Here is an 18,923-nt window from a genome sequence, read left to right as displayed (position 1 = left end):
TGATACTGCTGGTGTAATCAGTAACACGTATATTACTCAGCATAGGTGATACTGTTGGTGTAATCAGTAACACGTATATTAATCAGCATAGGTGATACTGCTGGTGTAATCAGTAACACGTATATTAATCAGCATAGGTGATACTGCTGGTGTAATCAGTAACACGTATATTAATCAGCATAGGTGATACTGCTGGTGTAATCAGTAACACGTATATTAATCAGCATAGGTGATACTGCTGGTGTAATCAGTAACACGTATATTAATCAGCATAGGAGATACTGCTGGTGTAATCAGTACCACGTATATTAATCAGCATAGGTGATACTGCTGGTGTAATCAGTAACACGTATATTAATCAGCATAGGTGATACTGCTGGTGTAATCAGTAACACGTATATTAATCAGCATAGGTGATACTGCTGGTGTAATCAGTAACACGTATATTAATCAGCATAGGTGATACTGCTGGTGTAATCAGTAACACGTATATTAATCAGCATAGGTGATACTGCTGGTGTAATCAGTAACACGTATATTAATCAGCATAGGAGATACTGCTGGTGTAATCAGTAACACGTATATTAATCAGCATAGGTGATACTGCTGGTGTAATCAGTAACACGTATATTAATCAGCATAGGTGATACTGCAGGTGTAATCAGTAACACGTATATTAATCAGCATAGGTGATACTGCAGGTGTAATCAGTAACACGTATATTAATCAGCATAAGTGATACTGCAGGTGTAATCAGTAACACGTATATTAATCAGCATAGGTGATACTGCTGGTGTAATCAGTAACACGTATATTAATTAGCATAGGTGATACTGCTGGTATAATCAGTAACACGTATATTAATCAGCATAGGTGATACTGCTGGTGTAATCAGTAACATGTAGAACCTTCATGTACCTGCTTATTTGTTCAACATTTTCACATACGTTCCTTAGCATATGCAATGTAAATTGTATCTACAGATATGTAAGCTAACATATTTCTGAACAGTAACTTTCGCAACAACCCATGGCACAAAATGTTAGCCCAAATAAAATCAATTACACATTGTGCAGTCGTTGGTTTGCTTACGTGTTTCTTATTCTTTTAGGGTGATCCAGGACGACCTGGACGTAATGGCCCCCCTGGACCCCCTGGAGAAAAAGGAGATAAGGTAATATAAGAGGATCTGTGTGTATGTGATAGATAATTTTTTTTATGATATCAGTATGTGTATGTATGATTTTACTGCTAAATCTATAGACAAGATCTATTATAAAATACTTTAAATTCCTATGTTCTTCACTTAGAAAATAATGTTCTCTTTAATATATATTTCTATGTATATCTATATTTATAAAATATATATAACAAATATATATAAATATATACACATATATTTATATTCATATTGATATACATACAGAAATATATATTTAAAAATAAAACATAATTTTCTTCTATGTAAAGAACATAGGCATTTGATGTATTCCTAATACCTTCTGGTATAGCGCAGTTAGACCAGCGCAGTTGGTCCAGTGCAGTATTTAATTTTTCTAGCATGACTCATAGAAGTCTATGTGGAGAATGAGATAGCAGCACGGTCCCAATATTTAAAGTCCTGAAGATAGCTTGCATCGGTCTTTCGTGCACCATTTGTAATATGGCCCTTTATTAGGTAGTTATCATCAATAAAATGGACAAAACCGTCAAAATTTTAATGTCCATGGGTGTAGTTTGATTTTCAATAGAAACAGTTTTTATTATGATTGCATTAGCTAAAATGCATCTAGTAAAACTATCACTGTGTATACGTCACTGAGCAGGAGTGATGTTTACATTTTGGTGCACTAGGTGTAAACAGCATATGTGCATATTTCACTTTTACAGTGATAGATTTTTCCAGAAGCACTTTAACTAATACAAATATATTGCAAAAATTAAATTTAAAATTGAACTGCATTCATGCATATTTCAATTTTTACTGTTTTGTCCATTTTATTGATGATGACTCATCTGTTTAAACCACCAAAACTGTATTGCAATCATAAATTAATATTTAGATGTATTACTGAATAAGTTTCATAAAGTCATTTCAGCTATACTTGTAAGTTTTTGTTAGAAAAAATAGATTGTCTTTATTAACACGTGAACTGAGCATGCACAAGAGGGTTCACAGTGATAAAAAGCTGTGCAAGCAGCCAATAAAATCATTTTTCAAAATACTAAAATAATAGATATTAAAAAGTCTAAAAGTCTGGATAACTAGAGAAAGCATGAAGAAATGTGCTTACATTAGGGTAAATATACGTAAAATACAATACACATAAGATAGTTTAGAGCAATGTTTCTCAACCACGGTCCTCAAGTACCCCCAACATGCCAGGTTTTCATTATAGCTGAAATGCAAAAAAATGTGTAAAGCAGCCTCTATATTCCCAATTCGTCTGCGAGCACTCCCAGAGTGACAATACTGGGCAAAGTTCAGAAATTGCTATCTGCCCTAAAGAAGCACAAGATTGGTATCAACCCTTTAATATGGATAGTGGGAAAACAGCTGCTGCTTCTTCCCCTGTTGTTGGGGTACGGAGGACAAGCTGGGATCCATTGCAGGTCTTTTGTTTATATGAGTATGAATAAGGGTCACTTTGTGTTTAGGAAAATCTCATGCATGTTTTGCTTATATGGAGCATGTTCTGTCACTTTCCTTGTTCTTCACTTTACAGGGTCCAGCTGGGAACCTTGGAGCTCCAGGATCACCAGGGGTGAAAGGTGGTAAAGGAACACCCGGCACAGTGGGACCAAAAGGAGAACCTGTGAGAAACCAATCAACTTAAACTAGAATTGCCCATCTATTCCCCCCATAATATTCTTGTGACTGATACCTTTCTACCTACCTCCTACCACCAGTATAGTTAAACTTAACTCCCTGCATGCTCACCCTTATACCCCCCACCCCATTTAAGTTTCTTCCTTGTAAACTTCCCTTCATTTCCATTGCCTGTTTGTTGACGTTGTTCCTCACCAGCCTTTTACTCCGTTTATTGTTATCTCTCTGTTTTAGGGACGCAGAGGGGACCCAGGCAACAAAGGATCTGCAGGAAATGATGGATCCAAAGGAGAAAAGGTGAGTTATACTATTTTGCATGTTATATTCTGCTGGGCTATGTTATATTGTGGGTGATATTATGTTATAAAGGGAATGAAGAAGGACATACTCTGTGTCTGGTTTTAATTCTTAAATCTGCTGATAACCTAAATATGGGAGAAGAAAGAGAGAAGAAAGTGGTGTACAAATATGTATTTACTGGATTAACTGGGTAGGATAGGAGGACATTACTTTATCTAGCAATTAACATATATATATATATATATGTACTTTGCTGTTAGGTTGTTCTAAGTTGTTTTTTTATTATGGTGTATTGTATTTTGTGTGTGCTCAATTGTTTTATGCTATACATTGGGTGGTTGTGATACGTTATTGTTTCTTGTGGCTATTTTCTAATATGTTGTGTTAATTTACACTGTTTGTCATAGTTGAATATCCTATTTTGCAGTGAGTTGTATTTTTCTGTGTCACATGTAGGGAGATCCTGGCTCAGAAGGTCCCAGAGGACTTGGGGGAGAAGCTGGAATTAAAGGAGGAAAGGTAAAATGAATATTGTCAAACTGTCATAACACATAGCGATTCAAACTGATTCATTGTGCACACTTTGTCATTGCCCAAACTGCATCATTTTGGTTACATCTAAGCTACACTGGGTTAAAATGGGTTAGAATGGTTAATACCAAATTACTCTTGTTAGTACTATGATAAAATGTACTCTATATAGTACAGTGGTTTAAATAACAGTGTATTACTGGGGTTCATAATTACAATTTATTATAATGAGTAAGATCAATTAACTATAATTAATCATTTGTAATGTGTTACTGGTTAATACACAGTAGTTAATACTGTTTGCAACTAGAAGTAATCTGTTATAACAATGAATACTGGGCTGCACTCGCATATATTAAGTTGCACTAGTTAGTGTTGGGTAATTCTAGCATTTATCCTTCCTTCTTTTTCTGTAGGGTGATCGAGGTCTGCCTGGACCTCGTGGACCACAGGGGCCTATTGGAGTGTCTGGCAGAAATGTAAGTCAGCCAAAAATGTGTATTTAATTTGGTTAGTCCAGGTCCTTCTTAGGCTGTGGCCTCTATCCCCTGTAACATAAAGATAACATTTTCTCCACTAGAATATTGTTAGAAGTCTTAGAGCCATACATAATAACATAGCATGGCAGAATAATGAGTATAGAAAAAGAACAATCATATACAGTAAGATGAAGAGGATATTTTATTGGTACATGGCTGTCACACAACAGAACAGGGCTTATAGTTTCACTGTTTGCTGCAGGTAAGGTTCATTTCTGTATAGTAGTAAATTATGCCAAGAGGGAGACAAGGAAGTGTCAATAGGTTCTTCTTTGTAAACTGGCTCACACTTTATATGATGTGATCTATCTAAATCCGAACATTTCTTATACATAGTTATTAGTGCTCCTAATATAATTTTATTCCTATTTAGTCCTGGTCCTGTTCACATTATATTAAATCTATTTTTATTCTTTCTTTGTTTCTCTTTTCTCTAGTTTGACACTTTAGATTTAATCTCTAATAAGTCCACATTCTTTAGCTACAAGCCTTGAAAGTAAATCATTCACCCATAGTTTGCACCAATCTCCTTAAAGAGATAGGAAAGTCAAATTTAAACTTGCATGAATCAAATAGAGCATGCCATTTTAAAACTTTTAAATGAACTTCTATTTTTAATGTGCTTTGTGCTCTTTATATTCCTTTTTAATAAAGAATACGCACATATCCTACACTAGAGGGAGCTAGTTGCTGATTGGTACCTGCACACATTTGTCTCATGTGATTGGCTAACTAGATGTGTTCAGATAGCTGCCAGTAGCGTAATGCTGTTTCTTCAGCAAAGGTTAACAAGACAAAGAAGCAAATTTGATAATAGAAGTAAATTAAAAGGTTGTTTAAAATTGTATGTTCTATCCAAATCATGAAAGAAAATGTTGGGGTTTCCTATCCCTTTAAGGTTTGCTCCTCATATTCTTTCTGTTGTGGACTCGTCACCTCTTGTCTTGACTTTTTACAGTCTTCCATTATTGTGTTTTTCATTCTTTTTTGGCAGGGGTCACGTGGTGATCCAGGAGACATGGGTGAAAGGGGTAACCCTGGAGCTTCTGGGCCAAAGGTAATATTCATGTCTATTATTATATATATGGGTCTTGAGCATGTTATGCCCACTACATACAGGCATATCAAAAGAAAGGCACACTGACTAGCGACTGTCAGTGATAGAATGCTGTAGCTGTTAATAACATATATGTGGGGGGTTTCACAATTAGCACAGTAAATGTATAGCTCTTAAATGTCTATGTGTTAAACATATATCTAAATAAATCCTTAGTCCATCCAAGAGGCAATGCTTCTAAAGTCCTCCTCCATTGAGTAGGTAGAAATTCAATAGAGCTACACCAAGGACGGATCTAAGACAAGTGTAGATGAAAATAATTCACATAAATAATTGCACCCGGAACGGCCAAAAGGGTTTTGGATTGGATAAACAGTTTCCACTTCTAGAGGACACTCCTGAGAAACCGGTACCACATGTGTTATGTGCTATTGTAGTGCACCTCGACTCTGAGCGAGATTTTAATTGTGAGTGTGCATTTGGCTTTATCATTAAATTATCTATGTGAATTCTATTCATATACACTTAGATTTGTCCTTGGTGTGGCGCTTCTTCCAGATTAATTTTCTTTTCTACCTACAGGCATGCCTGCAATTCAGTGAGATCAGTGATGATGCTGACAGCTACAACTTAAGCTTTAACTAGATCTATTTACTGGGAAAGGAAACAAAGCTTGTTTGTTTTTCTGTAACTGTTACTTGGTTCCAATGCAGAGTATGTAAAAATGCAATGGGTATCACTTTAAACCTTACCTTTCCAGCTCAAGAATCTCATAAGCTTCATACAGGCAACATGCAAAGATTCATTATATTACTGAGGAATAGAAGTTACAGAAAGTATTGTTCTGATATTCCGAGGCCAGATCAAATTTCAGCTTTGCTTTCCAAAGACAAAGTTCTGGTTTCAAATTATAGCAGAAATATTAAGCAGAGATTTGCTCATTTAAAATGTTGTTTCCCAATACAAACCACAACATGGTGCTCAGAGACCAATCTCCTTGTCAGCTTATAATGTAAATGTGTAGAGAGGTCTTGAGAAATAGGGAGATGAGGTGAGGCACTTGGAACATTGCATTGCTTCTCCATAAAGGAAAGGTGTTATACTTATTAACCCCTAATCTGCTGCCCCAACATCGCTGACACCTACATTATATTTATTAACCCCTAATCTGCTGCCCCCAATGTCACCGCAACCTGCCTACACTTATTAACCCCTAATCTGCCGCCCCCAATGTCGCCGCCACTATATTACATTTATTAACCCCTAAACCTAAGTCTAACCCTAACACCCCCTAATTGAAATATAATTTAAATAAATCAAATTAAAATTACTATCATTAACTACATTATTCCTATTTAAAACTAAATACTTACCTATAAAATAAACCCTAAGCTAGCTACAATATAACTAATAGTTACATTGTAGCTATCTTATGGTTTATTTTTATTTTACAGGCAAGTTTTTATTTATTTTAACTAGGTAGAATAGTTACTAAATAGTTATTAACTATTTACTAACTAGCTAGCTAAAATAAATACAAATTTACCTGTAAAATAAAACCTAACCTAAGTTACACTAACACCTAACACTACAGTACAATTAAATAAATTACCTACATTAAATACAATTAAATAAATTAAATTAAATTAGCTAAATTACAAAAAAAAAACACTAAATTAAAGAAAATAAAAAACAAATTACAGATCTTTAAACTAATTACACCAAATCTAATAGCCCTATCAAAATAAAAAAGCCCCCCCCCCCTAAATAAAAACAAAACCCTAGCCTAAACTAAACTACCAATAGCCCTTAAAAGGGCCTTTTGCGGGGCATTGCCCCAAAGAAATCAGCTCTTTTACCTGTAAAAAAAAATACAAACAACCCCCAACAGTAAAACCCACCACCCACACAACCAACCCCCCAAATAAAATACTAACTAAAAAAACCTAAGCTCCCCATTGCCCTGAAAAGGGCATTTGGATGGGCATTGCCCTTAAAAGGGCATTTAGCTCTATTGCAGGCCCAAAGCCCTAACCTAAAAAATAAACCCACCCAATACACCCTTAAAAAAATCCTAACACTAACCCCCGAAGTATCACTTACTGGGAGACGTCTTCATCCAAGTGGCAAGATGTCCTCAACGAAGCCGACAGAAGTGGTCCTCCAGACGGGCGGAAGTCTTCATCCAGACGACATCTTCTATCTTCATCCTTCAGGCGCGGAGCGGGTCCATCTTCAAGACATCCGACGCGGAGCATCCTCTTCAAACGACGGCTTCTTCATAATGAATATCTCTTTAATTGACGTCATCCAAGATGACGTCCCTTAGATTCCGATTGGCTGATAGAATTCTATCAGCCAATCGGAATTAAGGTAGAAAAAATCCTATTGGCTGATGCAATCAGCCAATAGGATTGAGCTGGCATTCTATTGGCTGTTCCAATCAGCCAATAGAATGCAAGTTCAATCCTATTGGCTGATTGCATCAGCCAGTAGAATTTTTTCTACCTTAATTCCGATTGGCTGATAGAATTCTATCAGCCAATCGGAATCTAAGGGACGCCATCTTGGATGACGTCACTTAAAGAGATATTTATTACGAAGAAGCTGTCGTTTGAAGAGGATGCTCCGCGTTGGATGTCTTGAAGATGGACCCGCTCCGCGCCGGAAGGATGAAGATAGAAGATGCCATCTGGACCACTTCTGCCCGTCTGGAGGACCACTTCTGCCGGCTTCGTTAAGGACATCTTGTCGCTTGGATGAAGACTTCTCCCGGTAAGTAAATCTTCGGGGGTTAGTGTTAGGATTTTTTTAAGGGTGTATTGGGTGGGTTTATTTTTTAGGTTAGGGCTTTGGGCCTGCAATAGAGCTAAATGCCCTTTTAAGGGCAATGCCCATCCAAATGCCCTTTTCAGGGCAATGGGGAGCTTAGGTTTTTTTAGTTAGTATTTTATTTGGGGGTTGGTTGTGTGGGTGGTGGGTTTTACTGTTGGGGGGGTATTTGTATTTTTTTTTACAGGAAAAAGAGCTGATTTCTTTAGGGCAATGCCCCGCAAAAGGCCCTTTTAAGGGCTATTGGTAGTTTAGTTTAGGCTAGGTTTTTTTTTTATTTTGGGGGGGATTTTTTTATTTTGATAGGGCTATTAGATAAGGTGTAATTAGTTTAAAGATCTGCAATTTGATTTTTATTTTCTGTAATTTAGTGTTTGTTTTTTTTGTAATTTAGTTAATTTAATTTATTTAATTGTATTTAATGTAGGGAATGTATTTAATTGTAGTGTAGTGTTAGGTGTTAGTGTAACTTAGGTTAGGTTTTATTTTACAGGTAAATTTGTATTTATTTTTGCTAGGTAGTTATTAAATAGTTAATAACTATTTACTAACTATTCTACCTAGTTAAAATAAATACAAATTTGCCTGTAAAATAAAAATAAACCCTAAGCTAGATACAATGTAACTATTAGTTATATTGTAGCTAGCTTAGGGTTTATTTTATAAGTAAGTATTTAGTTTTAAATAGGAATAATGTAGTTAATGATAGTAATTTTATTTAGATTTATTTAAATTATATTTCAATTAGGGGGTGTTAGGGTTAGGGTTAGACTTAGGTTTAGGGGTTAATAAATTTAATATAGTGGCGGCGACGTTGGGGATGGCAGATTAGGGGTTAATAAATATAATGTAGGTGGCGGCGATGTTAGGGCGGCAGATTATGGGTTAATATTATTTAACTAGTGTTTGTGAGGTGGGAGTGCGGCGGTTTAGGGATTAATATGTTTATTATAGTGGCGGCGATGTTCAGAGCGGCAGATTAGGGGTTAATAATTTAATTTTAGTGTTTGGGATGCGGTAGGGCCTCGGTTTAGGGGTTAATAGGTAGTTTATGGGTGTTAGTGTACATTTTAGCACTTTAGTTATGAGTTTTATGCTACGGCGTTGTAGTGTAAAACTCATAACTACTGACTTTAGAATGCGTTACGGATCTTGTCAGTATAGGCTGTACCGCTCACTTTTTGGCCTCCCAAGACAGACTCGTAATACCGGCATTATGCAAGTCCCATTGAGAAAGGGTTTACGAAGTTTACGTGTCAGTTTGCGGTAAGGCCAAAAAAGTGTGTGGGCCCCTAAACCTGCAAGACTCGTAATAGCAGCGGTAGTAAAAAAGCAGCGTTAGGACCTGTTAGCACTGCTTTTTTACCTTACCGCAAAACACGGTAAGAAATTAATGCAGCTCTCTGGAACTGAGAATCTTGCAGAGGAGAGTGGATTTAACAGGTAGCATGCAGCACTGATTATAATTTTATTAAAAAAATATATTTCAAATTTACCTTGTATTCATTTCTATGTTCATATATGTTTTGTTTTTTAATTACATTGCACAAAAAATAGGGTTTACTGTGTGCATTAAATATGATTTTTGTCCAGCATAGTTTAAATTAAAATGTTACTGTTTAATTTAAATTTGCTGCATACTTATGATATAAATTGTATTGCTTGCTGTTGTTAGGATTTTTAATGTGTGTTTTGATTTTTAAATTGTAGTTTTATTTGTATGCTGCTAATCTTATTGAGCATGTGTCTTTTCATTGTATAAACAATAAGAGTATGTCCCTTAGTCATCTCAATTATCAAGGTAAAATTTGTCCTTCCATAATACTGTGAAAGGAGCTTTAGAGAACTGGCCCCTGATCCCAGCCCAAGTCATGGCCAATAAACAATTCATTTTAAATCCCTGATATGTTCCTTATTTTCCTTCCAGATAGAGGATTTTTACACAGATTCCATTTCTATAGATAGATGCAACTTTTAGCATCTGCAGTTTTGCATTCAAACTGCTATTGTTGGCTAATCGTGTCTAACAAAGTTAATTACAAGAAATGATGTCCTTTAGCATTGCCTTATAAGCCATATGTTGTGATGTTGATATGATGATTTTTATGCTACAGGGAGACAGAGGGAGGCCTGGCATCAGTTACCCTGGACCACGAGGTACCTCGGTGAGTAAATGCCTTATCTGCCTGGGGAGCGCAAGTAAACTTTAGTTAAAGTAGATTTTTGAGAGCGTTTTTTGATTGACTAAACTGACCTTAATGTTTCTTTTGTTTTAGGGAGATAAGGGGGAGAGAGGACCACCAGGACCACTGGTAAGTGACCCACACTGTCTCATGTTCATGTTCAGGAACAATTAGACAAATATTTCCTCACACACTTGTAATATAAACTCCTTAAATACAAAGCCTTCAGTACCCCCTCTCGCTTCACAGTTCCTCGTCCTTTACTCCATCAGGTCTAGTTTAGTTTTTACCTTCTCATGGAAACTAATAGCCCTTAGAGCTACAATGATTTTTACATTTAAAATGCTCTAAGATGAGGGAATTAAATAAGCAGGTGATACTAGGCCCTCAATGTGTGTATATTATTATTCTTTATTTATAAAGCGCCAACAGATTCCGCAGCGCTGTCCATGGGTAACAAAGATAAAAGGACAGTACCATATGAGACACCAGACAAAATTTAACAAACAAATACAGGGGAAATTGGGAGCCCTGTTCCCATGGTAACTTACAATCTAGATGATTTATATATATACAGTATATAGTATTGTATATAGATAGACTGTTTATATATACTGTATATATCTATGTGTGCATCCCCTCAATTTGGTTGATGATTTGTCTTCCACCTCAGAGGATTGTTTGTATCCAGCTAAGAAGCAGAAGATAATTTGGCTTTACATTCAGCTGTGACTATAATTATTTATTGTAAAACTGTGTTCAATAAACAGAAAGGATACTGTTCCTCTTTTCTATGTATTTTATTGTCCATTGTTCATTTTTTTGTTTCTTTGTTCGTGTGTTCTTTAGTTTCACCATAGAACACAAAATAATTTCAAAAGCGGAGAGTTTTCTTCTTTGAGTCCTTAAGAAAACATTTCATTACTATTTAAGAAAGTTTGTCTAGATCAAGAGGCTTTGAGAGATTGCTTCCAGCTATCAGGGATCTTATTCATCCTGTGGCATATCTGTATAGGCAATAGCTGTTTGTTCATCTTGTTGCTTACCGGCAATGTCAAGTGTATCCTGCAATCCTGCTGGAATAATTTGCAATGTATGACAGTGCCCACACACAGCGGGTTTTCTTAAATGCTGTTGATCAGTTGCCAGCTAGGCCGCTCTTAAACAATAAGTCACTTCTGAGTTTACTTTTGGCAGTTTGACATGTTGCCTGTGAAATAATCACAACTTCTTTTATCACATCAAATTTATGAATGTTAATCTGATCTATTATAACTATAATAGTTATAATGGTTAATTTCTGCATGACATAACATACCAAAGTGGTGGCTCTGCACAACATTGTAAATCAATGCTGTCTCTACATAATGAATCAAACAGTGGTAGCTCTGTATAATGAATCAAACAGTGGTGACAATATTCGAAACACACAGACCTGGAGGCAGGATGATCTATTGTCTTTTTTCACTATTATGCTTAACTAATACTTGCGCATGTCTAACAGGAAATTGTACCAAGCTGCAGGGGGACAAGTTCTCAGGCAGAGAACCTGTCCACCCGCAAACACCACTTGGCAAAATATAACACTGCAGAAGAGTTCTGTTTTTTAGTTCAGCTCCCTGCTCTTTGGCAAACCAAAGTTTTCTCTGCCTATGTTTCAAGGGAGTTCCCTCCTATTCTAGCCATTATGACACTACATGGCCCTAATATGAAGTCTAAATTAGGCGGCTAAGAAATAAATATACACAATAAATTTTTTTTTAAAAATGTCATGCACCAAATTTGTGCCCCCTCTAAAGGGGCACACTTAAGCGGTCACCTAGTCTGCCTCTACTGTTGCACTGGCCCTGGCAGAATGTAGTATTCCTCAAGATAACTATAATTCTGTATCTTTTTGATTTACGGTTAAGTTATTTTGGATTACTTAGAATACTGGAAATTAGGTCCATGCTGGAGGTATGTTTGGTTATAAATGTTTTTGAAATATGATACATTTAACATGCACTGAATGCATGGTCTAACCAGCTGCTGGTAGAAGCTGTACTTGCATTAAGAAGAGCAGTGCTACCACTATGCAGTATATAAATTATCCGGTTGGAAACCTGCATAGTGTTTCTTTACTTTTTAGAATGACTCTTCCATTATGACAAGCTTTGAGAGCGCTTACAAAATCATTCAGTTCCCAAAAATAAATTTCAATTTGAAGCCGTAAATTGCCAAGACCAGAAATCCATGCGCACCATTTATCAATGTTATGGTAATTTCTGGCACCAGGCAGAGCTCGTGCCTAGTGGATCTCCTACATGTGGACATAAAGGTTGTAGGAACTCCTTTTATTCCTGATTTCTAGCTGCAAGGTACATTGCTTTACCAAAGTCTACAGCATGGATCCCAGACTTGACCACAGAGTTTGTCAATGGTTCGTACCTTTTTCAATAATGCATTTAATTTAGTGCATTGGTTCCAAATCTGGATGTACCTGAACAAATTATATGTCATTGTGTAGCAATAATTATGGTGTTCATTATATTTGAAGACACATTTGTCTAATTTATTTTTTATAATTTGATGCTCAGTTATTTTGCTGATCACACACCTATCTTATGTTCTGCAGTTTAGTTCACTTAGAGATCCTCTGGACGACCTCAATCTGGCTTTTATTTTTTATTTTTTGGCACAGTTGGTCTAAATGCTATGATGCTTAGCCAGTTGCTGTGTTACTTCAGGCAAAAAAAGTCAGTAATACCTTTTATTTGGAATAAGTCTATTTTTCACAGTAGAGCCAAAAATGCAAACTGTGTCTAGGGTAGCCAACTTTTTTTGGAAGAAAATAAGGGAGACTATTTTTTATTGACAAGTGTTATATATATATTTTACAATTTGATACAGTTTGATACAACAAAATTCTCTATTTCTCATTTAAAGGAACACTAAAATCAAAAATACATTTTCATGATTTAGATGGCGCACACAATTTTAAACAACTTTCTAATTAACTTCCATTATCAAACGTGCATAATCTTTTTACATTCACACTTTCTGAGTTGTTAGGTGCAATTGAGCATGTGCAAGAATTCACAGAATATACTGTATGTATATGCATCTCTTGATTGGCTGATGGCTGTCACATGATGCAGTGAGACGGAAAATTGAAGTAGCTGTAATTTGTCAGAAAAAAATATACTTGCCATTTGACTTTCAAACAAAGTGCTTTTGCGTTGTCTTTTTTTTATATCCATTTATTGGTTATGCTATTCTACTGTGTTTAGTGGTCCTTTATGTCAAAGTGGGAGTAAAGACTTAAACTGTCAGATACATCAAAAGTATTAACTAAATAACAGTACAAGAGTACAATCAGTGGCGTATTCAGGTTTTGTGCTGCCCTAGGCACTTAAAATAATGCTGACCCTCTACCCCCACCCACCCCACCATCTAACTATTGCTGCAATATATATAAACCCCCAAATACAGTTTTTTTGATACAATGCTTCCCCAAAAACAATATGAAGTGCTGAAAGCCAACAGAACTAAAGGCAATAGCTAGCTAAATAAATTAAAGGTTCAAAGTTACCTCTAAAAAGTAAGCTCCATTGGCAGCCTCATATTATACCCCCTGAATGTAAGCTCCTTGGGCACAATTTATCATTATATACCTGTATAATACTTCTCTGATAACTGTTAGATTTTTACAACTATAGCCCCTTTCCAATCTGCTGCCCTAGGCAAGTGCCTTGTTTTCCTAGGCCAAAATACGCCCCTGAGTACAATATTAAATGTTTGAAATTAAGATTGTACATGTAAATAAGGGAGAAAAATGTTTTAAGAACAGATAGATAAGGGAGCCTGGGAGTCTGTAACATTATTTGGGCAAATAAGGGAGATCCCTGGAAATAAGGTAGGGTTGGCAACACTAACTGTTTCAGCTTTATTCAATAAAAAAATCACCTTTTGTTCAGACTCCCAATAAAAGAATTCAGAAGCCTATTCTGCTATGGGATCTGAACCATGTTAACAAATCCTACAAATTCCACATTTTGAACCTAGGTATAATGCTGATATTGTGTTTCATAACTACTTTATTAGTTTCAGTTTCCATAGCCAAGTGAGTTTTGGAGTTGATTGTGACACCTCTAAAAACCCACTTTTCTCTAATTTATATAGTAGGTATATAATTAGATTGTGATCCACTTATTTTGTAAAAATACAAAAAACAAACAAACAACTTTTACAGTGTGTTGCCACTTCATATATAAGGAAGATCTGGTTTCTTTTTTGGCCTTCAGTTTTTTTAAGATCATCCAAAGTTAAAGAAAATTGATTTGTTCAGTTTCTCTTGCTTGTGTGTTAATGATATCCCTTTAACATGAACATGAAGAAACTTTTTTTTATTTTACATTTCTTTTCTTTTTTTTTCTTGATTTGACCTTTTATTTCTTTTTTTTTTTTACACTATATTTGTGCAATGTCCATTACTTCCTATCACATCCCTACAAGGAAGAGGGGACCTCTGCAGAAAGGTTTATCTTAGCCTGTTCTAGGCTGTTTACTATAAAGAGAATAGACAAGATAACAGGCAGTCAGATTTGCTCATGCTCAGAACTGACAGAATAAAACTTAGGTTTTAAAAATTCTCATTCTTATCACACTGAGGACAGGGGCTACACTGATAAGTGCTCATTTTGCAATAAAACAAGTAAGTTGTTTGTTGTTTCCCCCCACAATATTTATATTATATATTATATTATATATATATTTATATTTTTATGTTTACTTTGATTTAACATATTTGTTTTTTTACCAAAGGAGCACTGTTTAATATCCCTTTAACCAGTTAAAATGGAATCTCCTCAAAAGTTTGGTAAACATCATAGTTATAATACATTCAAGACATATTGAGCTTTCCACAAAGTATGTCCCACTAGTTCTGTGTCGGATCTCTTGGTTGCAGTCTGTCATGTCAGTTAGCTTTAGAAAATCTAGGCAACGGAGTACAATGTTAATAATTTTTTTGTTTAAAATATTGGCAGTGAATAGCCATACCCAGTGAATAGCTATACCCAGTGAATAGCCATACCCAGTGAATAGCCATACCCAGTGAATAGCCATACCTTGTGACTAGCCATACCAGTGAATAGCCATACCCAGTGAATAACCATACCTTGTGACTAGCGATACCTTGTGACTAGCCATACCCAGTGAATAGCCATACCCAGTGAAAAGCCATACCCAGTGAATAGCCATACCCAGTGAAAAGCCATACCCAGTGAAAAGCCATACCCAGTGAAAAGCCATACACAGTGAATAGCCATACCTTGTGTTGACAATTTTAACATTTTTCTGCAGGGAGGAAGAGGTGATTTTGGCCTTAAAGGTGCAGGTGGAACAAAAGGAGTTAAAGGAGAACCTGTGAGTATTACAATGTGCAATGTAATAAATGTGCATTCTGTGTGGTAGTTTGTGTAATACATATGGAAATCATGTAACCTTTGTGCAATTGATATGTAATGAGTCATGTTAAGTGCTTGATAACTGTGTAGTGTATAATACATGTGTATGTCTTACAATTGTATAATATGTGTAGCACTTAAAGTTCAGAAATAGTAACAGCTTCTTTGTCTGCAGGGTGACCCTGGCCTAGCAGGAGAGCCTGGACCCCGAGGGCCGTCTGGGGATCCTGGAACCCCGGTACAGTAAACCCGAGTTGAGGATACACATACTGTATATTAACCATAGATATTGCTTTGTATACTTTGACTCAATCATATGACACATGTGCTTAGTCACATACACTGTATATACTGTGTAAAATATTTATGCCTTGTATGTTTTCTGTTTATATACTGTTCCACAAGCATTTATGTTGTATTAGCTGGTCATTTTTGCTATTATCTCTTCTTAGGGTAGTGCTGGTCCCCCTGGTGATCCCGGCCTAACAGTAAGTGCTCTGAACTAAAGTGAAATATATGACATGAGATGGGAGGTGGGTTGATAGAAAACATGGGGTAGTATGATACAAATGATTTTCTCATGAAGTAGGCACGTGACTTATCAGGAAGTATGATATTATGTAATATACATATTGTAAATCAGAAATCTACCTACCTTATCCCCTGGTGTTCAAATAACAAATTAATTGACCCATTCTAGGTGTAAAGTGTCACTTGAATTATAAGCGTTCTACTCCTTTTATATTTATACCATTCTATTTCTTTTTTTTAGGACTGTGATGTGATGACATATGTTAGAGAAACCTGTGGATGCTGTGGTTAGTTGGCATATACAAGCATTAACACACACAAAGAACAGTATAGGCATATGTATAACTTCCAGAGCTGGCCATAGCAATTTTGGGGCCCTAAGCAGTATGACAGTATGGGGCCCCTACCCAGAATAAAATTGCCAAAGAAAAATGATAATGCACTATGCCACGCAGACACACACACACAAATATACACACACACATACACGGATACGTACACACATCACAATCTCCAAGCATTGCACTAATTACCAGGCTTTCAACAAAATTAACAATCACTAAAAGATCTTCAAAATCCTGATTAAAATGTCTTTCAATAGCTGAGCTGTTGCTAGAACCTAGTCAATAAAATGTAACTTGGTTTTCTAAGGCTGAAACTATAGAATAGCAGGTTTCTCACAGTTAACATAAGAGGCGTATTACTAGTTTTGTTTTTCTTTGTAGTATGTGTGTAGGGTGGCAAAAAAATAACCCACAATAATAATGCAATGGTCTGCCTTGTTTCTTTTGTAGGAGCATTAGATTTTGCACATCCCTGCATCTTTTACACAAGATCTGTACAATTAGACGAACCAGTGCAGGCCCCCTTAAGCGCGGGGTCCTAGGTGGCATCTTGTCGTCTCGCCCTAAGATCGGTATTCTATCAGATTTTGCTACCTTGTCAGAATCTGCTACCTCTGACTGCGCATGCTCTGTATTACGTAATCGCACTCCACATATGTTAAAAAGGAATGTGTGGAATGCGATTATGTAAATCAGCAGCATGCACACTGAGAGGTAGCAGATTATATATAATGATATATATATTTATCATTTTTATTTGTTTTACAGTATCGTCACATTGAATTTAAACTGTGCGGATGCTGCTAATTCACATAATCCCATTTCACACATTCCTTTTCAACATGTGGAGTGCGATTACGTAATACAGAGCATGCACAGTCAGTGGTTGCAGGTTCTGACAAGGTAGCAACATTTGATAGAACACTGACAACATCTACCCATAAATGCAGTAAACTCATAAAGTTGTGTATAAATAAAAACAAGTATACTGATATATGCACATGCCTGCACATTGCACGCTTACACATGTGCTTAGACATATACTTATGTTTTTTATTTATCACTATAAAGTCTGTATACATTTTACTGACATTTGTGAAATGAGGTAACATTTCATTTCAAACATCGTCATACTTTTTTTTTTTAAAGTACTATTTCATTAAAGTGAGGCCTTATTAAGGTCAACAAGCTCAAGGAAACAATGCAATCACACAATAAAACTACTCCTAGGAATAAAGATTGGTTTAGTGTGAATATTTGTTTTCACTCACTGTTGTACTCTCATTCTCTCTCTCTTCCTTAGACTGCGAGAAGCGATGTGGAGCTCTGGATATTGTTTTCATTATTGACAGTTCTGAGAGTATTGGATACACAAATTTTTCTCTTGAGAAAAACTTTGTCATTAACGTTGTAAGCAGACTTGGATCTATGGCCAAGGATCCAAAATCTGACACAGGTAAGAACGGCTCAACAAAACTGCGTAATTGACTTTCCTCAAACTCACATTCTTACTCTTCAGTTTGTAACAGAAGCAAAGGGAAATCATTTTCTAAAAATATTTGCTTTTATGTTAAATGTGATCAAAAAATTCTAACTCCATAACACAAACTGCTCACTAAACTGACTTTTGTTTTTAATTTGCCCATCTGTTCAGTACTTATGTCATTTTCAGTGCAATCATTGAGCTGACTGACAGCACGGTTCATATCAGTAGCTGTATATATTGATATTCCAAATGTTGTTATACAATTAGTGGTATAACAAAAACTCTGTCCCAGTGATATTAGCTATACAGTCTCCATTTGCTCTTGTCTACATATTCACTTACCACCCTTTTAAAATATAAGAAAACTTGAGCAATATTCAGCAATACCCTAAATGATGTTTGGCTATTGGCTCTGTCTTTAAGAGCTTCTAGAAGCATACCATTTTTAATCTTTGGCAAAATATATGCAACATTGGAGAAAAAAAGTTAAATCTATTTACACTGACAGGATGTACATGAATGTGTGCAACTAAGTCCCAGGACTGTGCTGTTTATTGGCTGACATGGTTTTATTCAGCACAGACACATCTATTTAAAAAACAAAAAAGCAATGTAATACATTTTTAAACATTCTATTTTGGGTTGTAAAGATAAAATGTTTGGGTATTATCTCCCTTTAAATGATACCAATGTTCTTACTTTTACATTCACTTATAGTTTAGATTGCCATCTGAACATGCCTTAGGGCTGTTACTACCTGTTACTGATTCCTCAATATCACCTAGATTACGAGTTTTGCACTAAACAGGGTGCGAATATAACGCCAAAAAAATAACACCCTAA

The 18,923-nt window shown here is 35.9% G+C and overlaps 1 protein-coding gene across 2 annotated transcripts in view; it reads left to right on the top strand.

Moving 5' to 3' along the window:
- COL6A2 (collagen type VI alpha 2 chain) overlaps positions 1–18,923 on the top strand; it is a 63,620-nt gene that overhangs the window by 26,563 nt on the left and 18,134 nt on the right. For both annotated transcript variants that reach the window (XM_053698899.1, XM_053698900.1), the window contains exons 13-25: positions 1,112–1,174; positions 2,727–2,816; positions 3,065–3,127; positions 3,587–3,649; positions 4,078–4,140; positions 5,195–5,257; positions 10,204–10,254; positions 10,366–10,401; positions 15,616–15,678; positions 15,895–15,957; positions 16,172–16,207; positions 16,492–16,537; positions 17,898–18,050. In XM_053698899.1, coding sequence (XP_053554874.1) covers positions 1,112–1,174; positions 2,727–2,816; positions 3,065–3,127; positions 3,587–3,649; positions 4,078–4,140; positions 5,195–5,257; positions 10,204–10,254; positions 10,366–10,401; positions 15,616–15,678; positions 15,895–15,957; positions 16,172–16,207; positions 16,492–16,537; positions 17,898–18,050 — 853 coding nt within the window. The remainder of the gene's footprint in view (positions 1–1,111; positions 1,175–2,726; positions 2,817–3,064; positions 3,128–3,586; positions 3,650–4,077; positions 4,141–5,194; positions 5,258–10,203; positions 10,255–10,365; positions 10,402–15,615; positions 15,679–15,894; positions 15,958–16,171; positions 16,208–16,491; positions 16,538–17,897; positions 18,051–18,923) is intronic.

The sequence above is a fragment of the Bombina bombina genome, chromosome 1 (genome assembly GCF_027579735.1).
Source record: "Bombina bombina isolate aBomBom1 chromosome 1, aBomBom1.pri, whole genome shotgun sequence".
Lineage (NCBI taxonomy): Eukaryota > Metazoa > Chordata > Amphibia > Anura > Bombinatoridae > Bombina > Bombina bombina.
This window is presented reverse-complemented; position numbering and strand designations above follow the sequence as displayed.